We start from the raw sequence: 27,420 nt of genomic DNA, 5'->3' as shown, positions 1-27,420 counted from the left end.
CGTACATTATTTTATAGTTAAAAATTAGTGCAAATACGTACAATATAATTAGAATCGAGTTTCGTATTTTTCTACCAAAACTGTGAAATATCGATTTACGTAGCGTCGAAATGGTTTTCCTGAATATTTCTTTAAGCATTGCCTCTCTATTTTACTAAAAGGTATATTGCATCTTTTCCCCCCAAGAAGTTTCATAATAATAATTATTAAAATAAACAAACAACTATATTACAATACTAAGTAAACTAGTATTACACTTAAAATAAAAATTTTAACATAGAAATTTTATAGTCTATCAATACTAATAACGCCTCAGCCTGTAATATCCCACTACTGGGCATAGGCCTATTTCCCCACGTAGGAGAAGGATCAGAGCTTAATCCACCACGCTGCTCCAATGCGGGTTGGCGGATATATTCCCTACTATGAGTAACGATCGCTATCAGGTGTACATGATAACAACCAGGACCGACAGCTTAACGTGCTCTCCGAGGCACGGTGGGGAGACCCACTAGGACTGCACAAACACCCAGACCACGGCAAACACCTGTATGGCCAATACAAATGTTTTTCATGTGCGGGGATCGAACCCGCAACCGCCAGCGCAACAGATACAATCTATGGCTGTAACCGTTGCGCCAACGCGGCGTCAATCAATCCTAATAGTAAAATGTACTATTATCGTATTACCTACATCTAACTTACGAATATATGTACGATTTTATTTTTGTGTTACCCACACATTAGGAATTCTAAACATTTTTGATATGATATTCAAAAATGTTTATGAATATATATTAACTGTAATACACATTTTTCTAATATCTGTACACTGAAGAAACCTGTAAATGTTTGGATGAAATAAAGAATTTATTTATTATCTATTTATAAGTAGCAAAGCTTGTGGAATAAGTTTGTTTGTATACATCTAGGTATAATTATGATATCTCGCTGCGAAATATATATGTAATAATTTACGTAAGAGCAATTAAAGCAGCGCAGGTTGTATAGTACCTACTTTTATAAATTAACTTATCTTATACCTATTATTATTTGTTAAAACATAAATTAAGAAACGTAATTAAATAGAAATTAGTAATTAATATACTTATTCAACGACCCGCTAATTACAATGACACTATTAAAAATAAATTGAATTTGTAATCGAATAGCTACTGTTGTTTAAAAATTTTAAGAATTTTTCATCATTAAAACGAACTAATAATTTACTTGCACCATACAGAGTTAAGAAGTAAGACTAAAATTTAACTGAACCTTCAAAGTATGTACAATCATAATACAATAAATACGGTGTATAAATTCCTTAGGGTTGACCATCCTGGAAAACCAGTTCAGCCGAACACCAACTCCTCGAACCAGGGCTGATAGAGCTGATAGGAATAAGTGACATATATATATATATATATATATATATATATATATATATATATATATATATATATATATATATATGTATATATCGGCAAGTGGAAGATCAGCCCCTAAAGTATTGATTGCTAAGAGGGCATTTTGTTTTTCAGTTGTCACACTGTTTAGGTTAGTAGGAATCTTTAATGACGCCACTTTTTCTTTATTATTTACTAGCCACCCCGCCCGGCTTCGCTCAGTTGCAAAAGCTATCAGTGTTCCTCTACTATATTAACCAAGTATCATCTATATATTAATACGTGAAGCAAACACTTTTTACCACTTTTTACGAATATTACGCGGAGGGAGAAGAATGAAATTTAACATGCTTATAGTTTACTAGCGACCCGCCCCGGCTTCGCGCATGTCACAATGCTTTTACTAAATATACTACTGAATGTCTTTATTTATAGTGTGAAGCTAGCTTATATCATGGTTATTAACATAATAACAACATCATTCAAATATGCGTCGTTAGATTACACGTTGTTACAGAGTGCATTGAAGAAATAAAGGTCCACTGCTCGTTCCCCGTAGGTGATAGCGTGATAATATATAGCCTATATGTTGACCCGACTTCTTAATAATATTCGTGCCAAATTTGAAGTAAATCCATGCAGTACTTTTTAAGTTTATCCCGGACATACATACAGACAAACAGACAAAAATTGTAAAAACTATATTTTTGGCTTCGGTATCGACTGTAGATCACACCCCAAGTATTCTTTAAAAAAAATATTCAATGTACAGTTTTGACTTTCCTACTATTTCATTATATATAATTTATAGTTTATATAGAGATGGAGTGCAGAATGCTCATATTTTTTTTAAATGTAAAGTACATTAAATCAATAAAAAAACTTTACACACACTACCACGCCAATTTCGACCTCTGGCGACCACAAGTACATATATCCATATATAAATCCTTCCTCTGGAATCACTCTATTTACTAAAGAAGACCGCATCAAAATCCATTGCGTACTTTTAAAGATCTAAGCATATTGGGATAGCATCGGGATGCAACTTTGTTTTATACTATGTAATGAATGTATAAAATTATATAAGCTATTAATATAACAAGCAGCAAGAAAAATAGTTATGGTAGAGATCGCTATTTAGCGATAAGACCGCTCGCTAATTGTTTGTAGATAAGATTCACTCGCTTTTTTTTACTTGTGTCAATCTTTTCTAAGTGTTCAATAAGGAATACTTACTTACTCACTTACGTTGTCAGGAGTGTATTAATAAATCGACTATGACTGGCAACAAGTTGTTGAATAAAAATCGGAAATAAATTCATTTTTGTTTCGTTAGTGGCTATTGTTAAATATTCAAAAGGGTACCCTCGAGGTTCGCCAAGGTCGAATGGCAATAGCTTTCTATAAAAATAACTAATCCTTGCCCTACCTGAACCAGAATAATAACGAGCCGACTCTGTATACATTAAGTGGGCTATAAAAAGAAAATAAATTGAGGTTTTATACAAAATTATTTAAAAAATAATGTATTAAATAGAATATTGATTTTTTTTAATACACATATCTACTATTATTTTAGGTATTGCCAAATAGAAAGGTTTGATGTCGCCTGGAACACAGAACTTGATAGCTTTTACCTCGCCTTTTATATTATTATAGATCTTATTGTTATGATCATTCGATAAGAGACTTATATAATTGTGTTTGCTCACAAACGAAAAAAAACCGACTTCAATTACATCGACGAGTAATACAACGTAGATCGACGAAAAAATAGTCAAGTAACTACGCGTTATCAAAGATTACTCAAAAATTAGTTATCAGATCTCAATAAAATTTATATGTGACCACTGACAAACATCAGCTTTCGATTAAATTAAAAATTATTAAAATCGGTACACCCAGTAAAAAGTTATTGCGGATTTTTAAGAGTTTCCCTCGATTTCTCTGGGATTCCATCATCAGATCCTAGTTTCCTTATCATGGTACTAAACTAAGGATATCTTCTTTCCAATAAAAAAAGAATAATCAAAATTGGTACATCCAGTAGAAAGTTATGCAGTATAATACAACGTAGGTCGACGAAAAAAGCGTCAAGTAAAAACGCATTATTAGATATAACTCGAAAAGTAGTTGTTAGATCTCAAATAAATTTAAATGGGACCAATTGGCACATACCACCTTTCGATTAAAAGAAAATTTGTCGAAATCGGTCCACACGGTCAAAAGTTCTGATGTAACATACATAAAAAAAAATACAGTCAAATTGAGAACCTCCACCTTTTTTGTAAGTCGGTTAAAAAATGAGAAATTGTTTAATGAATATTTTGATTATATTTATAATAATAAATAACTTTATTGCACACAGTAACAAAGATTTAAATAATTTTATTATAACTGTCACGAAACAATATTTACAGATTTCTATGGTTTTTTTTGTAATTTTTAACTAAGCTACCACTGGTGATAAATAAGTAGAATAATACTCTATTTTTAATTATATTTACGTTTTACCTGTTACGTTTTAAGTTTATAAACTTAAGTATTGAAAAAATTACTAAAGTTTCTAAATATTGAGTAGGTATTTAACAGCTCATCAATCAACATTATGTCGGGAGATAAAAAACCATAAGTCAAATGAAACTAAAATAATTTATTAAAATAACCAGTTTTTGTTTGTTTTAAGATCAAAATGCCACCACAAGGGCAACAAACGTCCGAATCATGGGTTCTTCACGAGTCGGATTTGAACAAAGATGACGACACCCCGATTGTCCCGCCCTCGGCCGAAAAGCGAAAATGGGAAATTGTTTGGAGGAACGTAATAATATTCGCCTTACTTCATATCGGAGGAGTATACGGCGCCTATCTTTTTTTAACTAAAGCCATGTGGGCTACGCGTATATTCGGTAAGCAAATTAGTTACTTTGTACTTTGCATTCAGGGTTTCCCAGAATTAGTGGATAATCATCACTTCAGCCTATCGCAATCCTCTGCTGGACATAGGCTCGCTCAAGTTCGCGCCAAAACTGGCACGAACTCATGTGTGTTGTCCATAGTCACCACGCTGGGCAGGCGTATTAGTATCTTATCTTATACTATTAAACGAGCAATTCTTGTATATATATATAGAATCTGAATCTCGGAAACAGCTCCTACGATTTTCATAAAATTTAGTAACGTAGTGGCACCAATCGTCGACACTTTAAGGAGATAGTGGGCTTCTTTATAAAATTAAAGGTCATTTAGTCATCTTTAAACCAAAAGTAACGATTGAGTATGGTAAGGTATATTCTTGATATAAGAACAGGATGTAATATTTTTACTAACTATATTCGGATTAGAAAAAAATCCTAAAAATGGAAAAAGTGTATAAATCTCCAATCATCGACACCGAATCTCCAGTAATCGACACCCCAGTAATCGACAGTTACCAATTACAGACTCCCAGTTATCGACTATTACCTATAATGTGTATCTGCCAAATCGCGGCCTCCTTAGTGGGTCGTTAAAATAAAATTAACAGTTTAATAAGTATTCATTTATTGTCCATAGTATAATTTCCATATTTTTAACCGACTTCAAAAAAAGGAGGAGGTTACTCAATTCGACCGTACATTTATTTATTTTTTATGTATGTTCGGGCATAACTCCGTCGTTTATGAACCGATTTTGATAATTCTTTTTTTTTTTGTTGGAAAGGAGATATCCCTAGTTTGGTGCCATTATAAGGAAAGCAGGATCTGATGATGGGATCCCAGAAAAATCGAGGGAAACTCTCGAAAATCCGCATAATTTTTACTGGGTGTACCGATTTTAATGATTTTTAATTTAATCGAAAGCCGATGTTTATCATGTGGTCACATTTAAATTTCATCGAGATCTGATTACAACTTTTTGAGTAATCTTTGATAATGCGTATTTACTTGACTAATTTTTCGTCTACCTACGTTGTATTACTCGTCGATATAATTGAAGTCGGCTTTTCTTCGTTTGCCTGCAAACACAATTATTCTTTCTGAAGTGTATTAATCATAAAAATACACAGATTACACACTTGCAGACTTATGTAAATTATAATAAAAAGGGTCAATATAATTAAGAAACAATTATCAAAAAGTTTCATCATCATCATTTCAGCCTATTGCAGTCTACTGCTAGGCATATGCCTCCACAAGTTCGCGACAAAAATGGTATGCGACTGCAATCTTTTCGCCATTTTTTTACAGCTTCTAAGGTTTTTTCTAACTGGTTGGGACTATAATTTTTCCTCGGAACCATCTGTAAGAACCAGTCATCGACACATTATTTCCCAATAATCGACACTTGTCGATTACTGGTCTCTCGACTTTGTTTAGTTTACTTCAAATATCTACCAAATACGCAAAGTAAGAAGAACTATATTCGCTTGTCAAATGAAAAATGTTTTCAAAAAATTATTATCGACCCGTGTCGATTATTGGTAAAAGTCAGTTTATGAAAACCAGTGATCGACACCAACATTATACTAATATCAAAATAACCTTAAACTTTCGTTAGAACAAAAATCGATCGTGTAATTCTTATAATAACCCGTGAAAAACATAAAATCCAAATATGTTAGACTACATTAGTATAATTAATAAAAAAAATGTACTCACTTCCTTAAGGATTTCACTAAGAAATGTTGTAATTTTCACCGGTACTCCAGGCGCAATCAGTTGTCACACCGTCATTTTCAAAAAAAAAGACGGATATCGCTCAAAAGTCACTGGGAGCCAATCAAAAGTGTGCTATCTATGGTACAGTTTTGCTATATTAAGAAATCGTTTTCCTACTCTTATTTTATTGAATCAAAATATAAAGTGTCGGTTATTGGTTCTTGTCGGTCATTGGTGCCACTACGGTATATAGGAGGTTTCGGGGGAGATAAATCCATCTAACTAGGATTCATTTTTGAAAAATGTCGTTTTATCCATGTTTTTAGGGAGTGAAAAAATATCGTTAGAATACGAAGGTAAATTTCGCATTCATTACTTTAGTTACAATAGCTCGGTGGGAAATCGGCCAGTCGGGATCAGCCGAGAATATCATGGTTCAAATCCAAGTCCCTGATCAATTATTTTTTTCTTTTTTTCTAATTGCACTCTTTATTTTTTATTTAAATAGGCAGTTCTTATTTTTTATTATTATGTCGGTAAAATCGAAAAATATTATTCATATTTTATCATTATTATTTTTTAATTATTTTTTATTTTTGATTTTTTATATTTATTTATATTTTTTATTATTGTCCGTAAAAAAATATTATTCATATTTTATAAATATGTAATTCGTATTTAAGTATGATTTTAAAAAAAAAAACACGATTTATTGGAGTGCCTATCAGTTTTTGAGAAGCAATTACTCTCAATCTTGTAATCGTGTATTTTGTACCAATTTTTAATTTATCGTTATTTTTTATTTTTATTTTGCGTTTATTCATTATTACTACACGGAAACTAAAAAAAACCGACTTCAATTACATCGACGAGTAATGCAACGTAGATCGACGAAAAAATAGTCAAGTAACTACGCGTTATCAAAGATTACTCAAAAAGTAGTTGTCAGATCTCGATGAAATATGACCACATGATAAACATTGGCTTTCGATTAAGTTGAAAATCATCAAAATCGGTACACCCAGTAAAAAGTTATGCGGATTTTTGAGAGTTTCCTTCGATTTCTCTGGGATCACACCAGGGATATCTCCTTGCCAACAAAAAAGAATTATCAAAATATTTTCATAAACGATGAAGTTATCCCCGAACATACATAAATATATATATATATATATATATATATATATATATATATTGAGTTTCCTCAGACCGAATTGAGTAACCTCCTCCTTTTTTGAAGTCGGTGAAAAAAGATTCATCCAAACCGGCAGCGAATCATTTTTACTCTCTCTTCTACTACTAATCCTTCACGATTTACTAAAAATAGCTGTGACCGCGACTTCGTCCGCGTGGAATATAACAAAATAGTTATCGTTTAGTTCGAAATTAAAAAAACTAAAACAAAAGTAGCCTAAGTTAGTCCTTATTACATCAGCTATCTGCCAGTAAAAGTGCCATCAAAATCGGTCCAGCCATCTATGAGATTAGCTGGAACAAACACACAGACAGACAGACAAAAATTATAAAAAATGTTATTTTGGTATATGTACCGTGTATACGTATATATGAATTTAGTAAAAAGCGGTTATTTCAAAATTACAAACAGACACTCCAATTTTATTTATTTGTATCTATTACATATCGGTCAACAAATTTACGATATAAAGTAGATATATATGGTACTGTTTGGTAGGTTACCCTATGAAGTAGGCTATTTTTTTAAGTGGTTGGCTAACACAAACCTATACGTTTTTTTACACCACAGGTGCTCAAACTTAGCAGTTAAGTAATATCAAAAATAAAATTTATGTTTAGTGACTTCTTGTAAACTACTATTTTAAGGATTTGAGTTTTTTGAAACATAATTTAGGAACAGAATTATTAGGGAGCTCTTTGAAGTATAAAAATCCGATCTAGGTCTCAAATAGCAGACGTGGTGCCCACAAATGTGAGAAAAACTGGGATTTTTCAAAATTTTACAAAAATGACGTAGACCGCGAACTGTTTGAGATGGTTTTTTTTTTGTGTTGTCCGCACACGCACGTGCAGTATTATCTACCAATTCTGGGAAACCCTGTATATATTATTATATCATATTGTCTTGTTTTTTTTTTGTATGTATTTTAACATGTAAAGTGATTTTTTTCTTATATCTTCTTTGAATGATTCGCTATTGCGTAGGTTTATATTTATAGGATGATGAATTAGCACAGCGGTCATAGGACGCATTACTAGCTGTTGTGCTGGCGCTGGTATCGAACCGGTGACCGTGTTGACCATACATATGTTTGTCGTGGTCTGGGCGTTTCTTTTTTTTTCTACAACTAGGTCGGCGAATAACCGGGTCACCTGATGGTAAGCGATTACCGTAGCTTATAGACGCCTGTAAAACCAGAAGAATCGCAAGCACGTTGCCGACCATATCCCCAATCCCCCCGAGGAGCTCTGGTCACTTTACTCATCAACAGGAACAAACACTACTTGAAAGCAGTATTAATTAGTTGTCATAGTCTGTAAGGTCGAGTTACTACCTCAGTCAAGCTGCTTCAGATTTTGAGTACGAAATTTCCTGCTGTGCCCTACCTCAGTTTGTGCTTGTGTATTGTGTGTGTTTTTACCCGCTTTTTTTTACCCGCTATTTATATCTGCTAATCCATACACATTATATGCAGATATAAGTTACTTTAGAGAAATAAAATCTTTAACCTCATTTTGCAGCGGTATTTATTTACCTGTGTTCTGGACTTGGAATCACAGCTGGCGCTCATAGACTTTGGGCTCACAAGTCATATAAAGCAAAACTACCATTACGCTTACTACTGACAGCATTTAACACTATAGCTTTTCAGGTGAGTGGTATCTAGTGATAATAAAATAATTGTGTTTGCTAGCAAACGAAAAAAAAGCCGACTTCAATTACATCGACGAGTAATACAACGTAGATCGACGAAAAAATAATCAAGTAACTACGCGTTATCAAAGATTACTCAAAAAGTAGTTATCAGATCTCAATAAAATTTATATGTAACCACATGACAAACATCAGCTTTCGATTAAATTAAAAATTATTAAAATCGGTACACCCAGTAAAAAGTTATTGCGGATTTTCAAAAGTTTCCCTTGATTTCTTTGGGATCCCATCATCAGATCCTGGTTTCCTTATCATGGTACTAAACTAGGGATATCTCCTTTCTAACAAAAAAGGAATTATCAAAATCGGTACATCCAGTAGAAAGTTATGCGGTATAATACAACGTAGGTCGACGAAAAAAGCGTCAAGTAAAAACGCACTATTAGATATAACTCGAAAAGTAGTTGTTAGATCTCAAACAAATTTAAATGGGACCAATTGGCACACACCACCTTTCGATTAAAACAAAATTTGTCGAAATCGGTCTACCCGATCAAAAGTTCTGGTGTAACATACATAAAAAAATAAATAAATAAATACAGTCGAATTGAGAACCTCCTCCTTTTTTGGAAGTCTGTTAAAAAATAATTTAATGCTACATATATACAGGTTAAAATAAGATATAACATACATCAAACGTATTAAAATTTAGTTATTATTATTTTTTTATTATTATTAGTTGTGAATGGGCAATAGGAAGTAGCTCTGTTTTAGCTAATACAGAACTACGGTTCTATGCAGCGCTGTTTTCCAGCCACTCCCTTCTCACTGTGATACTAGGCGGAAATGAGGTGGTGTGCTCCTCGGTTGCTGCATAATTTTATAGTTACATACATTTGAAGCACTAAAATTGAGTAAAAGAATAGCAATACACTAAATATAATTTTGTTACATTTTAAAGTTAAAATTAGCCTTGCGTGAGCTTGTATTTGTGTAACTGTATATGTGTGTGTGTTTATTATTTTTGATCAAAAAAGTTCCCTCCTCCCTTCCTGACCCTCCATAAGGAATGTTGAACGCTTAACCACGGAATTTTTATTGAGGCAGGAGACGACCGAAAATATCCAATTCGAAATTTGGAACAAATTTTAACAAAATGTAAATAAATAATTTAAAATATTGAATTACAGCTAAAAAAATGTGTACGTAAAGTGTGTGTTTTTTAACACTGGTCATACAAATCGATATAACTATGTATATAACTAAATTTAATTTTTATTAACAAGTTAAGGTAAAAAAGGTTGTGTGTCGTATCAGCTCTGACATCACAGGAGTTTACTCCTTAAGAACGATTACCGTAATAAAATTAAAATACTCTGTTGGATAAATCAAATTATAATTAAATAAAACCTTATAAAATAAAATATTTATATAAATTGACTATTACTATGTATATCTCACATAAACACATCATGTAATACATCGCTTTCAGCGTCACTGAGCGTCAGCGTCATGCGATTTTACTCACTGTATTTTTTCCTATAACGATATCTGATACCTTTTCTTATGGAATAACTTGTTGTAACTACATGTATCCGAGTAAGAAGCGATCATCGTGGTAACACGACGGTAATGATTTATCGCAGCGCGATAAATATTATTACGCGAATTCTCGAACGTTTCCGGTGAATGTCAATCCCAATGTCATATTTTATCTAAAAGTTATTATTTATTTACTTATGGTCAATGGTTCAATAATTAAACTCTTTTGATATCCTTTGACTCCTCTTCCATTCAAACAATTGTTACATTAACTTAATAGTCTAAATGTTTCTTTCAGCGGTTTATAAAGTTGATTTTGTACAAGATAAAGTTGATTTTGTAAAAGCACTTCTGAATTGTTATTTTACAAATTAAAATTTAAAAATTGATATTTTTTTATAAAGTGAAGCTCACTTGACCACCGGTTCGGAATGTAGATTCTGCAGCGAAGAATAAATATCTTGCATGAAATACAGCGTCACTTTATCCACACAGCTTTATCATCTACATAATTATGTTATTGTTAACAAAACTAAAGTTTTTATATTCCCTTATACTTCTGGAATTTTAGTATCCGTGCGAATACTATTTAAGAAATAGACGTTTACTTTACTCAGTCGGAAACTTGGGGGTACATTTTTTTTAATCCTTCTGGTGTTTACTCTGCGATTATTACTCTTTATACAGGTGTCCGGTAATTAATGGATAGCCCTGGATAAAAATCCTAGAACGTTGCAGATAGATTTATTTTTTATTATTTTCTGAGTCAGCCCCGTGCCCCCTCACAAGCACCTCTGGGGCTGTCCATTAATTACCGGACACTGTATAAATAAAAATATATACTCACATAAGTTACTAATAGATTGTAATAGACTTTGTCAGCAAAATATTAAGGATCCCCGGACGTTATGTACTTTGAAAAATCCAAATTTAATTTCACTACCTGCGAATGAAAACATTCGACAAACAGGTTAAAAAGAAAATATACGAAAAAAATTATCTACCCTTAGTTCTCAGATAATTATCTCAAATATTCGGAACTGTCACTAAGTTAGAATAAATAATAAATAGTAGTCGTTTTATTCATAAAATAGTGTGTAACTTTGTTTTATTCATTAATTTGTTAAAGGTATTTTTTTAAGAAGCAGAGTACTTACTTACTTACTAACTTCTTTACTTACGAAATAAATGTATAATGATTTTCGTTAATAAGTTAAAACTTAGGACTTTACACAGAATTAAAATTGTATAAACTATATCAAGTACATTTGTACGCTTTTTTTGGTACTAGATTCATTTACAATTATGAAAGAGATAATTTGCCTCATATCGAGTTACAGGCAGAGTTATAAAATAAATAAATTTCTAAAATAAAAGTAGGCCAAGTTACTCCTTACTACATCAGCTATCTGCCAGTGAAAGTCCCGTCAAAATCAGTAAGTCGTTTCAGAGATAAGCTGGAACAAACAGACAGACAGACAATAATTGTAAAAAATGTTATTTTGTTAAATGTACCTAATGTTGTACCTGTTAAATGTTAAATGTATGTGTGTAATGTTATGTTGTGTAATGCATTTAGTAAAAAGCTGTTATTTTAATATTACAAACGCACTCCAATTTTAGTTATTTGTATAGATAAGTAATGTATTATAATGATATAGTAATGATTATATAATCTGTATAAATATTAATTGGTTTGAATTTGAAATAAAAAAAGGAATTTCTATATGGGTTACTAGACGCAAAACACGAAAACGGCTGTATTAATTCGGTTACATTTTTTGTATAAGTTTTCTAATACTTGCAGAAAGTTCTTATGGAATGACAAATTAAGAAAATTGCTCACAAAAAGAGAAAATTTCAGAAAACGACCAACTTGTTTCTACCTTTATGGCGTTTGACTGTAAACTTTTTTTGCAAGTACAGTTTGTAGCTACTAAAAGATATAGGTATATACGTACATATGCTTAACATATTTTTAAACGGTTTTATTTAGCTCACCCCGTTTGTTTTATTTTTTATTATTTATTCTTCTTGGGTCAAATTTAGTAATTCAAATTTCACCCTCTTCCTGTCAACCGATTATATCTGAAATTTTGTATACACTTTGGATTTTGGTGACAATACAATTATGTTTATTCATTATCATTATAAATTCAAGACGGCCGCCGCTACAAAATGGCGGATAATTTATGTTTTATTAATCCCATCAATATGGGTATCAAATGAAAGGGCTCAACAAGCAGAATACAATATACTATAAAAAATTGAAATCCAAGATGGCGGCCGCTACAAAATGGCGGATAACGTAGGTTTTTATCAATCCCATCAATATGGGTATCAAATGAAAGGGCTCAACAAGCAGAATACAATATACTATAAAAAATTGAAATACAAGATGGCGGCCGCTACAAAATGGCGGATAACGTAGGTTTTATCGATCCCATCAATATGGGTATCAAACGAAAGTGCTCAACCAGTATAATCAATGTACTATATAAAATTAAAATCCAAGATGGCGGCCTCTACAAAATGGCGGATAACTTAGGTTTTATCAATCCCATCAACATGGGTATCAAATGAAAGGTCTCAACAAGTAGAATACAATTTACTATGCAAAATTGAAATCTAAGCTGGCCGCCGCTACCAAATGTCTGATAACAATTTTTTATCAATCCCACCAATATGGGTATCAAATAAAAGGGCTTGACAAGAAGAATACAGTGCACTATACAACCTCAATATTTAAGATGGGCCTTGCAATAATGAAGCACTAAATGAATTAAACAGAATGCGAAATAAAAACTAAAAACTAGAAAATAAAAATAGGTAAAAAAACTTTTTAAGTTAAACGGTTTTATGTTAAACATACATTGCAATGTTTAAGATAAACGTACTAAAAACCAAAAAATAATAAAATAGATACAGTCGTGGGAATTATAAACATATGCATAGACTAGACTAAAATAAAACCGTGAGGCACGTCAATTGTCTACAAATTATCGACTGCAGAGTGCGATAGAAGAATCGTTTAATTCGTCGTTAAAATAGGCAGTTGGCCCGCAGACGGTGAGGAAATTACTTACTATTTTCTTGCTCATGGAAATTCCAATAGTTATACACTCCATGTAAATAAAAGAGATGTTTCAACTAGTTTATCGTTGGATATTCACACTGCTGGCTGGCGAGGAATCGTTTCACTGCTCGTAGTTTGTCTTTAATCGACAAAACATATGATATAATTGTGTTTGCTCGCAAACGAAAAAAAAACCGACTTCAATTACATCGACGAGTAATACAACGTAGATCGACGACAAAATAGTCAAGTAACTGCGCGTTATCAAAGATTACTCAAAAAGTAGTTATCAGATCTCAATAAAATTTATATGTGACCACATGACAAACATCAGCTTTCGATTAAATTAAAAATTATTAAAATCGGTACACCCAGTAAAAAGTTATAGCGGATTTTCAAGAGTTTCCCTCGATTTCTCTGGGATCCCATCATCAGATCCTGGTTTCCTTATCATGGTACTTAACTAAGGATATCTTCTTTCCAACAAAAAAAGAATTATCAAAATCGGTACACTCAGTAAAAAGTTATTGCGGATTTTCAAGAGTTTCCCTCGATTTCTCTGGGATCCCATCATCCGATCCTGGTTTTCTTATCATGATACCAAACTAGGGATATCTCCTTTCCAAAAAAAAAGAATTATCAAAATCGGTACATCCAGTAGAAAGTTATGCGGTATAATACAACGTAGGTCGACGAAAAAAGCGTCAAGTAAAAACGCATTATTAGATATAACTCGAAAAGTAGTTGTTAGATCTCAAATAAATTTAAATGGGACCAATTGGCACACAAAACCTTTCGATTAAAACAAAATTTGTCGAAATCGGTCCACACGGGCAAAAGTTCTGATGTAACATACATAAAAAAAAAAAAAAAAAAAAAAAAAAAAAAAATACAGTCGAATTGAGAACCTCCTCCTTTTTTGGAAGTCGGTTAAAAAGTACTACTCGCTCACCACTATGAAACCCTAAAACTCGTTTATAATCGAGCTTGCTAGCTTGTTTCCACATTCTAGCCCTACTTATCACACGTCCATCTTTGTCGGTTGAACAACTGCCTAATTATAGTGTAACATTACAAAACAAACATTTTAATCAACGATTGTAGACAATTGACGTGCCCCACGGTTTTATTTTAGTCTAGTCTATGCATATGTTTATAATTCCCACGACTGTATCTATTTTATTATTTTTTGGTTTTTAGTACATTTATCTTAAACATTGCAATGTATGTTTAACATAAAACCGTTTAACTTAAAAAGTTTTTTTTACAACAAGAGTAAGAAGTTGTAATCTGATAACAAATTATAACTTGTGTGGGTGAACTTTGATACTTTGATTATTAATTTGTGACCATAGTTTCGTACATTAAAGCTGTCTATGTTTTTTTTTTAATATCTTATAACACACGAGTACACACACGGTCGTCTGTTCCTACGATAAGCAACTTGCTTGTGTTATTGGTAACAGCCGGATTCTATAGCTATTTTTTTTTTGGATAAATATACATAGAATTAATACACATATATAAATACAAATATTAAACCCAGACTCGGGTAGGAATCGAACCCACAACCCTGGAAGCAAAAAGCAGGGCCACTACAAACTACGCCAACGGGCTAGTCATCTATTTCAACTAGCTATATCATTTACGTATTCTAATAAACCAGTTTTGTTTCACAAGAATCCCTTAGGAATTTTTCCCTTGAGCGTCTCTTAAGTGATCTGCAAAGAAAATATATTCATGTTGAAGATTCCAAAATTTATCTCAAGGAACACTTTGTAAACACCAGATGGTTTTAAATTTCGATTTCCTTTTGATAAGTTGACTCCAAGTTTGACTCCAAAACTTTTAAGCTATTTTTTATATGTTTTTTATGTACATATACTCCATTTTTACGAAGCTTCGAGCTTAAGTTATGTATTTCATCTCAAAATTATATACCAAGAATGTATAACAAGGAAATAACGTGGTTTGATGACGAACTCTAAAAACCTTATAGAATTTTTGTATTCACTTGCTACAGACTCTTGATGTCTCAAAGTATAGCATCATGTAAAAATTTTATGACGATTGTGTATTTTGTGGATTATTTTCAATAAGGTTCTTTCCCATACCATAAATAGTTACGCCAGGAATTGCTGTAACTATTTATTTGTTTCATTTTTCACTTGTTTTTTTTTTTTTTTTTTGGAACGACTATAATTTTCTTTTTATCATATTCCTGAACCATTATTTTATAACTCTGTATTATTTTAGGACTCGGTATTAGACTGGGCTAGAGACCACCGAATGCACCACAAATATTCAGAAACAGACGCAGATCCTCACAACGCTACACGAGGTTTCTTCTTCTCGCACGTCGGATGGCTACTTGTTAGGAAACATCCGGAAATAAAGGCAAAAGGGCATACTATCGACTTGAGCGATCTTTGGGCAGATCCTGTACTTCGTTTCCAGAAGAAGTGAGTAATTACTATAGTGTAGTAGTGTGTAATATAGATGTAACTTACCTAATATATTTATTGCTCTGTTTTTGTGGTCAAACTTGTTTTATACTTGGAGGTGTCGATTAGAAGTAAAATTGCTCCAAAAAAGTAAGATAGGGTTTTACTTGCATTTGAATTCATATCATCACTTCAACCTATCGCAGTCCACTGCTGGACATAGGGCTCCACAAATTCGTACCAAAAATGGCGTGAACTCAAGTGTGTTGCCCATAGTCACCACGCTGGGCAGGCGGGTTGGTGACAGCAGTACTGGCGTTGTCGCACCGAAGACGCTGCTGGCCGTCTTCGACCTGTGTATTTCAAAGCCAGCAGTTGGTCCCGCCATCGGTTGGCTTTATAAGTTTCAAGGTGGTAGCAGAACTGTGTTATCCCTTAGTTGCCTCTTATCACACCCACAGAAAGGGAGGAGGTGGCTATATTCTTTACTGCCGTAACCACACCGCTTTATTTTGAATTCATATACTAAGACATGTTTATAATACTCATTTATCATACTCGTCACTTCAGTAAAGTAAACTGATTAAAAGCGCTGGTTTGTAACAATATAGACGTAAATTTTATTATTATTTAATCTCTGAAGTTAGCTAGGAATATAATTTCTTTTCAGGTACTACCTACTCCTCATGCCCTTAGCTTGCTTCATCTTACCATCTTATATTCCTACACTATGGGGAGAATCGTTGTGGAATGGATATTTCGTGTGTGCCATCTTTCGATACGTGTACGTCTTAAATGTTACATGGTTGGTTAACTCCGCCGCTCACAAGTGGGGAAGCAAGCCGTACGACAAACATATCAATCCCGTCGAAACCAAGCCAGTCTCGTTAGTGGTACTCGGAGAAGGCTTTCACAATTACCACCATACGTTCCCTTGGGACTACAAGACCGCAGAACTTGGAGAATATTCTTTAAATTTTTCCAAGTTATTCATTGATACAATGGCTAAAATCGGCTGGGCTTACGACCTTAAAACCGTGTCAAATGACGTTATCAAGAAAAGAGTTAAAAGAACGGGTGATGGCTCTCATGAGGAATGGGGCTATGAAGAAGTACAAAAGTTATCAGAATAGAAAAGTAATAAAGATTAAACTTTATAAATTATTAATCAAGTGTCTAATATTAGTGGCGGATATTTGCTCTCATAGTGATTATCTACATTCTTTAAAAATTTTCATAGCATTGAAATCTTTTTGAATTTGACAAGCTGTGAAGAATTTGTGATATAATGTTATTTATAAGATATCTATTTTTTATTGATATTTAACAAATATTTTTATGAAATAAAAGAAAATGATTTGTTACAAAAAAATCATAGTATGATTATTCCTTTATCCTAATCCATATTGTTAGCTTTCTTTAAACCGTCGGTCTCGTAGCCTAATACGATACAAAAACCCTACCCTACATTGCAATTTCAATTAGTCGCTTTGGCCTCGCTATGGCTGCTTTCAAATTAAGTGCTTGTTAGGGTACAATCAATTACAGTAACTGATGGTGTTCTTAAAAAAATATGTTTTTTTTCTATTTATTTTATTTTTTAAATATATTATTTTTATTTTTATAAAATTAGTATGTATAGAGATAGAATACATAAATTAAGTTGCTGCAACCCTTTTAGTTCACTACTCCTTCCATTACTAAAAGAAATTGCCTTTAATTTCAAAGAACGAAAATCCATTTTTACAATAAATATAAACGACTGATATAATAATATTTAATCAAAAGATACTCAAGCAACGAGAGCCACGATTAGACATCTTCACTAACTTTTATCCTCCATATATGAACTTCCGTTCACCTCGCCCGATCACACTTTTCGTAACGCTCTCGTCACACATTCACCACCTTACTCACAAAGTCATGCGGGCGTAAAAAAAATTTATTTAAAAAATAGTGTGCTTGTGAGTACTGTCGTTTGTTGTTCGAATAATAAATCGCCTGTGGTATTTATTATAATGCATGGTGTTTAACAAAAGGCATGGATATTTTAGAGCTCGCGGTTGTTAATATAAAAAAAAAAAAAAAAACCAAAAACATTCAAGGCTGTATCCAAAATATTATTAGCTATTTAGCTAGGAGACACTCTTAGGGCGTGCGTTTTTCCCCGAGCCCTCCCAGAGGGCTCCCCTTCTTCCTTCGTGGCCGGTGTCTATAGTACCCGACCTCTCTCAGGCCGTAAAGGACGCAACAGCCCTCAACAACTCAAAAAAAAAAATAACGTCATATTCACATAGAAATATTTTCTATGGAAATTTCGCATCTGCGTCCTATGGTGACGCGGGTCCTAAGACTCAATACTCTACTTGTTGTATTTAAATCAGTGACAAGTGATTCTATTCAACAATATAATATTTACCTAGTACCTGGCTACAAAACAGTCTACAGGTCGAAATTCTTTTTTTTTTTTCTTCATCATTTGGATTTTTTTTTTCTTTGTCTTCTAGCACTAAAGATACGATTCTCAAATAAGCAGCCTCGTTCGTACCGTTCTACTGTATAGCTCTGTCTTTCATTTTAGAGCTAATGAACGTCGTACGAATAACATCATCTCGGAGAATCGAACAGTCGGACTGTCGGATAGTGTGATACTCGGACCCATAGACGTACAATACAAACTCGTCGGACTGCGGTGAACTGTGATAGTTGATAGTACTGTTAGTGTACGATTAGTCCGATTAGGCCCGAATGGCGATGGTACTATTACATTTCGTACCTTACTAAGTAACGTAACCTTTTAGTACATCGTACATGTGTTATTATGCCAAGACTATTCAACAATCAGATTTTTACAGGAGAGCAAAGACAAAATTATGATGAGCTTGCTGTGGCTGAAATTTTTCAACAATTTTTAATAACAACATCGGTAAAGCTAGACCAATTTCATACATATCCCTTTTATTGCAGTGAATACATTAGCAAAATCTTAGAAATCATTATTATTTATTAGCTGTTCACGTTAACACTTAACTCGTGCAATTTAAACGAAAATATTTATTGTAGCATGTTAATATGTACCTACACGATTTCGAAATTATGCTGACACGAACATCATACTGGTCAAATATTAAAAAACGTAAAATATAGAACTTGAAATTTTTACCTAAAAGCTAAGAAAGATATTGCAAATCTTAACTAGATAGAAAAAGATGGTAAAAAGAAAGACTGAATCCACTTACTCTAAGGCTCCATACAATGTGTCATCCATAATATCTGGTAATCGATTAGCATTAAGTTGATGGTGTTAAAAAAGTTCAGTAGTAGTTGAAATACACAAATAAAGTTCTATAAATATGTAACTACTAAAAATATAATGTCTTGAATGAAAATAACTGGAACCTATAATAAATTATTCATATTTAATAGAAATGCTTATTCTTTTTCCGCTAATGAATTTTCTGTACTATTTTATCTAAATATAAAGTCTTCGACAAACTGAACTAAAATTGTTATTGATTATCGTTAAAAAAAAGTAAGTATTAAAATCAAATATGTTACAAATTGGGTGACTGGCGGAATCCAATATTTACTCTCTCTTACTTCAGCCTTTCGTAGTCCACTGCTGGACATAGGCCTTCACAGGCTCGCGCCAAAAATATCGTGAACTCATGTGTGTTGCACATAGTCACCACGCTGGACAGGCGGGTTGGTGACCGCAGAGCTGGCTTTATCGCACCGAAGACGCTGATGATTATCTACTTTTTAATAAATATGCCACGAACATTAAGTTCTGATTATATATCTTATATCAATAACTTATATATGAAAGTTTAGTAAGTTAGTTTACATTCGAAACACATACAACACATTCGAAGCAATTTATTTAAATAACTCTGTTAAAAAAAAATCGAAGATAATTTTTAGAAATATATCGAATACACATAGTTCTTGATCCGTTTTCTTAATAATCTATAACTACACACTAATACGTTAACAAATTAATATGAAAAAATGCCGATGATCTATTGTCGAACAGCCTGTAGTGATGTGACTATTCACGAAATATTAGAAGACGTAAACAGTCTCACCCTAACGCTGTGTTCCTTCACTCCGGTCAACGTGTGTTACACTAACGAATAAGTTAAAAAAGATAAAACTAAGAAAATGTCTTTCAATGATACTGAAAACGATACGTATTCATCATATGGAATCGGTCTGTCTTTCTATGATGAAAAAAGTACTTATGAAGAAACGCATTTAATTAAAGTCTTACTCAGTGTCTTCCTCGGAACTTCGATGATTATAAGCTTGATAGGAAATGTGTGCATCTGTGCGGTCATAGCTCGAAATAAGACAATGAGAACTCCTACCAACTTTTACCTCCTAAACCTTGCTATAACAGATCTTACGATAACAATCTTCGTTCCGGTGGAAATATATATAATTTGGGTGCCGGATTTTTACCCGCTCGGAAAAGAAGGATGTCGTATACATTTTCTGTTATGGGACGTCGGAAGCAATTGCAGTGTTCTTACAATAACAGCGATAACAATTGAGCGTTATTTGGTTATCTCTAAGCCGTTCCTGAGACAGAGGCTCGTTTTAAACTCACGAGTATTTAAAATTGTAACGATAATCTGGATAACTTCGTGTTTCTTTTCTTTTCCAAGTGGTCTGTTCGTATATTTCGTTGAACGAAAACATAATGTAATGTATTGCTTTTTTACTGTTACGGAAACTAGTAAACTTTATTTAGTAGCAGCGGAGCTGATCGTTTTCTTCACACTTCCAATGACGGTGATAACTGTGTTATATCTAATGATAGCTTTCAAGTTGAAATCTACGAAATCAAAGTCCAGGCCTAACCCCGTATATGGAAATCAAAATAGAGACAAGGCGGTAAAAATGTTAGGTTAGTAAATAATCTTGTAATTTACGTTAGAACAACGTAGTTAGCGTAATAAAGAACTTTTGGTATCCGTTTTTGGGTACAGCAATCTTCTCCTAATAAAAAAAAATATTCTTCATCCAGATTTTTTTACGATATATTTCTTTAATTCCCAGTACGAGATGATTTTTTTAATAAAATGCAAAAGCTAGCTATGGAACAAGTTTTATAGTAGTAGTTTGCAATTTGGCAATTTACTGCTATGATTCCCTTTATTTTCCTTCTTTAAATTTTCTTTATTTACGGAATTCACCATTTAAAATTTCAGCTGCCGTGGCCGCTTCTTTTTTCATTTGTTGGTCACCGTACGCAATCAGCCGCCTTATGTTACTTTTTCCAAATATGAAGTATGAGAATCATCACACAGTAAGTAAAATTAATTAACAAGATATTAGACTTTCTTTCTTTAAAGTATGAATTAAAAAAAAGAAACATTATTGTGAAGTAACTTTCAAATATACTACAAAATTTTAAGAAAACCGACTTTATAATTCACAACACGTTTTTATGTCTATAGAAGTGCTCCTACTGAGAAGAAATACGTTTGAAAACGAAAACTAAAACATTTGTAACGATATATTATTTATACGGTATAGAATTTTTAAAATCGGTTTGTAAAAATTTCAATTTTATTGTAGCTTTTAGGGTAAGCAATATTTCTTTGAAGTGATAACAACTGACAGAAACAAAATTGTACACTTTTAAATGCGTAAAAGAAGGCAATTCGTATTGTTTTCGCATTCGACAAAGACATCGGCGAATTAAAAAAAAACGTCTATATATAAGAAGTTGTTTAAAGATATAATGTATACATTAAAATTCATGCAAAGGTGCAAACTAATAACAATGTATGCAACAGCAATAAATACCAAAAAACTATTTGACGCCATTTTACCTTACTCTCTTAATGCAAAAATAACTCGAATGATAGATTATTCTTATCTAGAAAATATTCATATGAATAACGAATTTCAATGTTATAACACGAATGCGAAAAGGAAATAATTGAGAGTCGTCATGAGGTAGGGATAGCGAATAGAATTCATCTAATTACTTACTTATTAAATTATCATTTAATGATCAAAACCAATAGAACATTCCATTTAGAGAAAGGAGTCCCACTAAATTTCCGTACTTATAAAAGCTTAATAATTGACTTGGTGTTGTTTCGTGTCAGAGGTATGTTTAGATCCAGATGGGATCTACTTTTAGAAAAAGTATTGAATCGGTTGATTGAGTATGGGAAAAAGTATAAGTGTCTAAATCTATCTTAATTTGTAGCCGTACTATAAAAGAAATTAGTATTTTTCTACAGCTTTGTGCGACTTTTTTTCAATTTTTCATTCTGTAAAACCCCTTATAATAATAAAAAGCTTAATAATCATGATATACCTTTTTAAAATCCTTGTATTGTGCCCTTCAATTTGATACTCATATTGTAGTATTCGAGAAAAAAAAATTTTTTTTCATTAACTACAATGGCTTCGCGCAGCCACCACGTTTGATTTTTTCTTAATGTCACCTATCTAAGAACACTTAGGCAGCTAAGACGAACCTAACGATACCTCAATTATGTAAATCCGTTCAGTGGTTCTGGATATATGAGGTAGTAAAGAATCCTTCCTTGGCAGTCGGGTAAAAAAGATGGATAAAGTTGATGTAGTCGTTTTCAAGATATATCGTAACCAAGAGAGATATGACTTCAGATAGATATGTACAGATTCATACCTTAGTATACAATTATCAAGTTAAAAGTAAACTATATATCGTAGCATTAAATATCGAAAACTATACGCAAACATTGCATGTTTATATAGACAAGTAAATCGTGAAACTTATTAACAAACTACGAACAGTCTAACATAAGTTTTTATACACAGCAGATTATTTATTGCAATTACATGGAAATGCATAGTTTTTTCATCTTTATAAATTATATTATAAGATCCTTGCGGTCACTAGCCTTAAATGTCAATATTTTTAAGGCGATGACTGTACCGTTTCTATAAGTTGTAGCTTCATTTTTATTACACTGCAACGATCCACAATTATTATTTTACAGGCGTAAATCCTAATGGGGGCGTTGAGCGTAAGACGTTTATCTATATGTTAATACGTGAAGCAAAACCTTGTATCCCTTTTTACGTAAATTGCGCCGACGGAGAAGTATGAAATTTCGTACACTTATAATTTACATAGGGAAGAAGTGCAGGGGGCCTTATATTTTTATTAAAATTAAATATAAAAAATATATTAAATCAATAAAACAAACATTACACACACTATGTACCACATATTTGACACACAAACACACACACACACACACACATATTTATACACTTTTGTTGGTTGTCAGTCTGTAGTCAAATTGAAAAATTTTAAAAGGGTTCTTTATTTTCATTATTTTTTGGTTTTCTTTAATTTAAATTTTTAATTATGGTCGAATTTCGACCTCTGGGTAACCACTACTTTATTTAAATAATATAGATTAGCAACGCTATGTTTGTTTGACTGTTTCGAACTTCGTACCGCCTTATTTTTTTTTTTGTTGAATATAATAATTATATAAATCGAAATAAAATATAGCCTATCATTCAAGTTGGATCAAACTGCACACGGTGTGCAAATTTGATTAAAATTGGTTAAGTAGTTTAAGAGTCCATCACGGACATACAACGTGGCGGGTAATTTATATATATTAAGATTGTTTAATTTAAACATTTAATATTTATTTATTTAACATTTCATGCACAATTGAAATTACATTGAAGATTTTTAATTTGGTTTCAGTTCTGGCGCATATTGATCTATCTAAGCTCCATAAACAGTTACATGTCGACGGCAGTTAATCCTATACTGTACACTTTAATGTCTCGAAAATTTGGACAGGCTTTTAAAGTAAGTACACCGTCTTATTACTTATTTCAACGACTATATTGCTGATGTGGTGGAGCTTTGTGTTTATTTTGCAGTTTATATCGACAAGTGTTATAAAGATTGTGATTCCAAGTAATAATTTGCGTATCGAGATAAATAAGAAAATATTTTTTTTCCACTTTAAAATATTATTAAAGATGAGATGATCCTCATGATGGTTGACATCGTTGACACTCTGTCGTTATGAGTCCTAAAAATAAAATTTTATTTTATTTCGGTCCATATACATTTTAAAAAATGCAATTTATACGCTAACAACTTTAATTATTTGTGTAATAAAAGAAGCATGGAAATGTGACTACTTAAGCAGTCACATTTCCATTTTTTCTCTTTCTTCTTAAAATAACTTTAAATATCTCCTCATATATAATTGTAAAAACAAAAACAATGCCACCACATCTTACTTAGCACTAATAATTACAAATTTCAAGTAAAGTTCAAATAAAAGCTCTTACACTTCTAGTTTAAAACTGCAGAACTTCAATTCTAATTTTTACTCTCGTTTTTCCCATAGGTAGGTATTTCAAAAAAAAATCAAAAATAGTTTCACTCTCTTAGCTTTATGGATAAACTGACCATAAAACTTTATTTAAAAGTCTAAATTGTAGTTTATTTTCCTAATTTTAAAAAAAACGAACTAGCATATGAACTGCTAGTATTTTCTTGTTTCAAGAGCTGTCACAATCTAATATATAAAATTCTCGTGTCGCGGTGTTTGTAATTAAGCTCCTCCGAAACGGCTTGACCGATTTTCATGAAATTTTGTGTGCATACTAGGTAGGTCTGAGAATCGAACAACATCTATTTTTCATACCCCAAAATTATAAGGGCGGGGGGGGATTAAGGGAGTTAATAACATATATGGCAAAACAACGTTTGCGGGGTCAGCTAGTAATTCTTATATAATTAATTTCGTTACACACGTATACATTAAATAAGATCTATATACAAGATCCATATTTTTAAGAAATGTAAAATACCATTATACTATATAGTTTCGACTACGGTCGGTAGGTCTACGAAATTCGTTATATTATTAACTTGACTAATTTTAACAATTCAACATGTTGGAGATCTTGTGCAGAACTAATGTCACATGTTAAAGTAATTTATGATTTACCGCCTGCGAAACGATGTTAGTTTCGGGCGAATAGTACTTCACTACTCTTATCTAAACTAAACCAGTTGTGGATTTAGGATTTTAATCAATGTTTATTTTATCTATTGGAATGTTATAAAGAAGAATTGTTTAATTATTTATTTTTATATGGTTCAAAACGAAATAGTACTAAAATATAACCATGCCTTCTGCTCTAGGAGTTACGGATTTATTTTCAGAACCGTTCTGAGTCCGCGTGTATATATTATTAAACAGGGATATATAATATATATATTGCAGTAATATTTATATGTTTGTTTTAATACAACAAATGTATATATGTTAGCCGACTGTTACCTAAACACAGGCATTCGTTTGCCTACTTTTAGAAAAAACAGCCTTATGTGTATGCTAAATATAATTAAAAATCTGGTTCATGACCTAAGTGAGCTAGGTTCAAGTGGTGTATCTTTTTTGTTGAAAAACATTATCTATCCATATACAAATCAGTTTTATTATGTAAATATTTTATTGTAAAAGTAATTTACGAAAAAAAGCATTTGAATTGCAGCTTTTATCGCATTTATAAACTGTTACAAATATGTGATAAATAATCCTAATACAGTTGTTACTTTACACCTACAACTTATCTTTGCCTAAATTCTAGAATAATGGTCCTTACACAATGTTCTTCAAATAAAAGATAAAGATAGCCCCTTTATATATATATTTTTTGCTATCCCCCCCTCCCCTAATCGCATAATTTACCCCAATTTTACCAGTTAAATGTGAAATGAAATATAATCGCATATAAATGACAAAGTTCGATAAATAGTGCTGAATAATGATTGATTACTAACTAGGGGGTAAATCTTGTCAAATATCGATTTCTCAGGAATTGTTGAACACAGTTATATTACTTTTGTTAAAAATTATTTTCGTAACTACAGCTGAACGTAAGTTAGACAAATAAATTGTATTTTTTTCTTATAATCATTAGATAACAAAAAATGTATAACTCGACATACTCATATATCACTTATCACAGGAGGCACAGCATTAAAATATAGACACTAAATATAAATTTAGACACATATTGTATCGGGGTAACTGACATCGTTCTCACCTTACTAAAATTTTCACTACAAATACGCTTCTAAATATGTTATATTCAACAACTTTGTAATTCATTAATGTATAATCATTCATTTAATAATTTTTATTTTAAGGATTTACTCAAAGGGAGAAAATCAAATCAAACTTCGATAAACAGACGCTCTACGCCGAACCACAAGGAACACACACAAGAATTCTAAAAACGAACGATAGCCCTCCGTATTTTAAGATTAAGTAAAAAAATCTTTATTTTCATATGTTTTCCAAGATTTATATCGAAATCATAAAATTGTTGAAACAGCATTTTTCGCAGTTCACGTGGAAAATATCAGAAGGAAAGATATCTTATATTTATATCATAGGTAGGTGAAGTATGAAACGTATTTTTCAGAAACAAATAGATATAATTATGGATGACACGACACAAGAAGAAAGCTGAAATATTTAGATATCTAAATAAGTCTTACTTTTATTTTGTGAAAAAGCGTTTAAATAAAACAAAATTATTATTGCATGTCAAATTTGTTTTCCTGTTAAAGCTAAATTGTATTATTAGTCTAAGAAATAGCAAAATACGGTAAAATATATGGAACTTTTTCACCTAAATACTTATCTGATATAATGTATTTAAAATTAATATTATGTTTCAAAATGTACTGATGTGTGTCCATAAAATAAATGTTGAATATTTACATATATATTTTCATTTTAAATAATACTTTTAATTGATACGTTTTCTTCTGTCCTTTTCCTATCCAGTGTACGGTTTGTTCCTTTTATAATTTTAAACAACCAGTAAAGAAAATTGAAAAAAATAAAAAAATCAGCGGATTTAAAAAAGCAAAAACTAATGTGGTTTCTCTGCAGACTATCCTGGTCCCAGCATAACGTGCAAGGAAACTAATCATTGAAACTAACCTAGTAAATTCAAACACGATATGTCCTGTTCTATGTTTTCAAAGAGTTGAGTTTTCTGGAGAACAACCTGGTTGTAGTATCAGGTCAAGGTTTCCTTACAATTGTCATTTTAACGATTAAACTGGCACATGTGAAACATTTAGTCGAATACAAATACGAAATAATAAAAAATCGCCCAAGTGCGAGTCGGTCTCGCGCACGAAGGGTTCTGTACCATTGACTAGGTAAACAACAGTAGGTCAATTGATTTTAATATCGGGCAAAAAGCGGCAAAAATCACTTTTGTTGTGTGAGAGCCCACCAAAATCCTTTTTTATTTTGATTTAATTATTTATTATTAAAGTAAATATACAATTAAGTATTTTGTGTATATTTCAAGTGCCTACCAGTTACCATTTATTGCTATCGAGCAAAAATAGGCAAAAAATTGTGTTTTTTTG

At 32.0% G+C, this 27,420-nt stretch overlaps 2 protein-coding genes across 2 annotated transcripts; both read left to right on the top strand.

Annotated features, from left to right (window-relative positions):
- Positions 1 to 4,101: 4,101 nt before the first annotated feature.
- Positions 4,102 to 17,267, top strand: LOC123655697 (acyl-CoA Delta-9 desaturase-like). Its single transcript, XM_045591451.1, has 4 exons — positions 4,102 to 4,318; positions 8,768 to 8,898; positions 15,775 to 15,980; positions 16,633 to 17,267. The coding sequence occupies exons 1-4, from the start codon at positions 4,102 to 4,104 to the stop codon at positions 17,093 to 17,095; spliced, it is 1,017 nt and encodes a 338-aa protein (XP_045447407.1). The 3' UTR covers positions 17,096 to 17,267.
- A 2,859-nt stretch (positions 17,268 to 20,126) lies between these two features.
- On the top strand, positions 20,127 to 26,754 carry LOC123655698 (neuromedin-U receptor 2-like). The gene is made up of 4 exons (XM_045591452.1): positions 20,127 to 20,874; positions 21,179 to 21,276; positions 23,701 to 23,808; positions 26,176 to 26,754. The coding sequence occupies exons 1-4, from the start codon at positions 20,127 to 20,129 to the stop codon at positions 26,260 to 26,262; spliced, it is 1,041 nt and encodes a 346-aa protein (XP_045447408.1). The 3' UTR covers positions 26,263 to 26,754.
- The last annotated feature ends 666 nt before the right edge of the window (positions 26,755 to 27,420 follow it).

This window comes from Melitaea cinxia, chromosome 8, assembly GCF_905220565.1.
Source record: "Melitaea cinxia chromosome 8, ilMelCinx1.1, whole genome shotgun sequence".
NCBI lineage: Eukaryota > Metazoa > Arthropoda > Insecta > Lepidoptera > Nymphalidae > Melitaea > Melitaea cinxia.
This window is presented reverse-complemented; position numbering and strand designations above follow the sequence as displayed.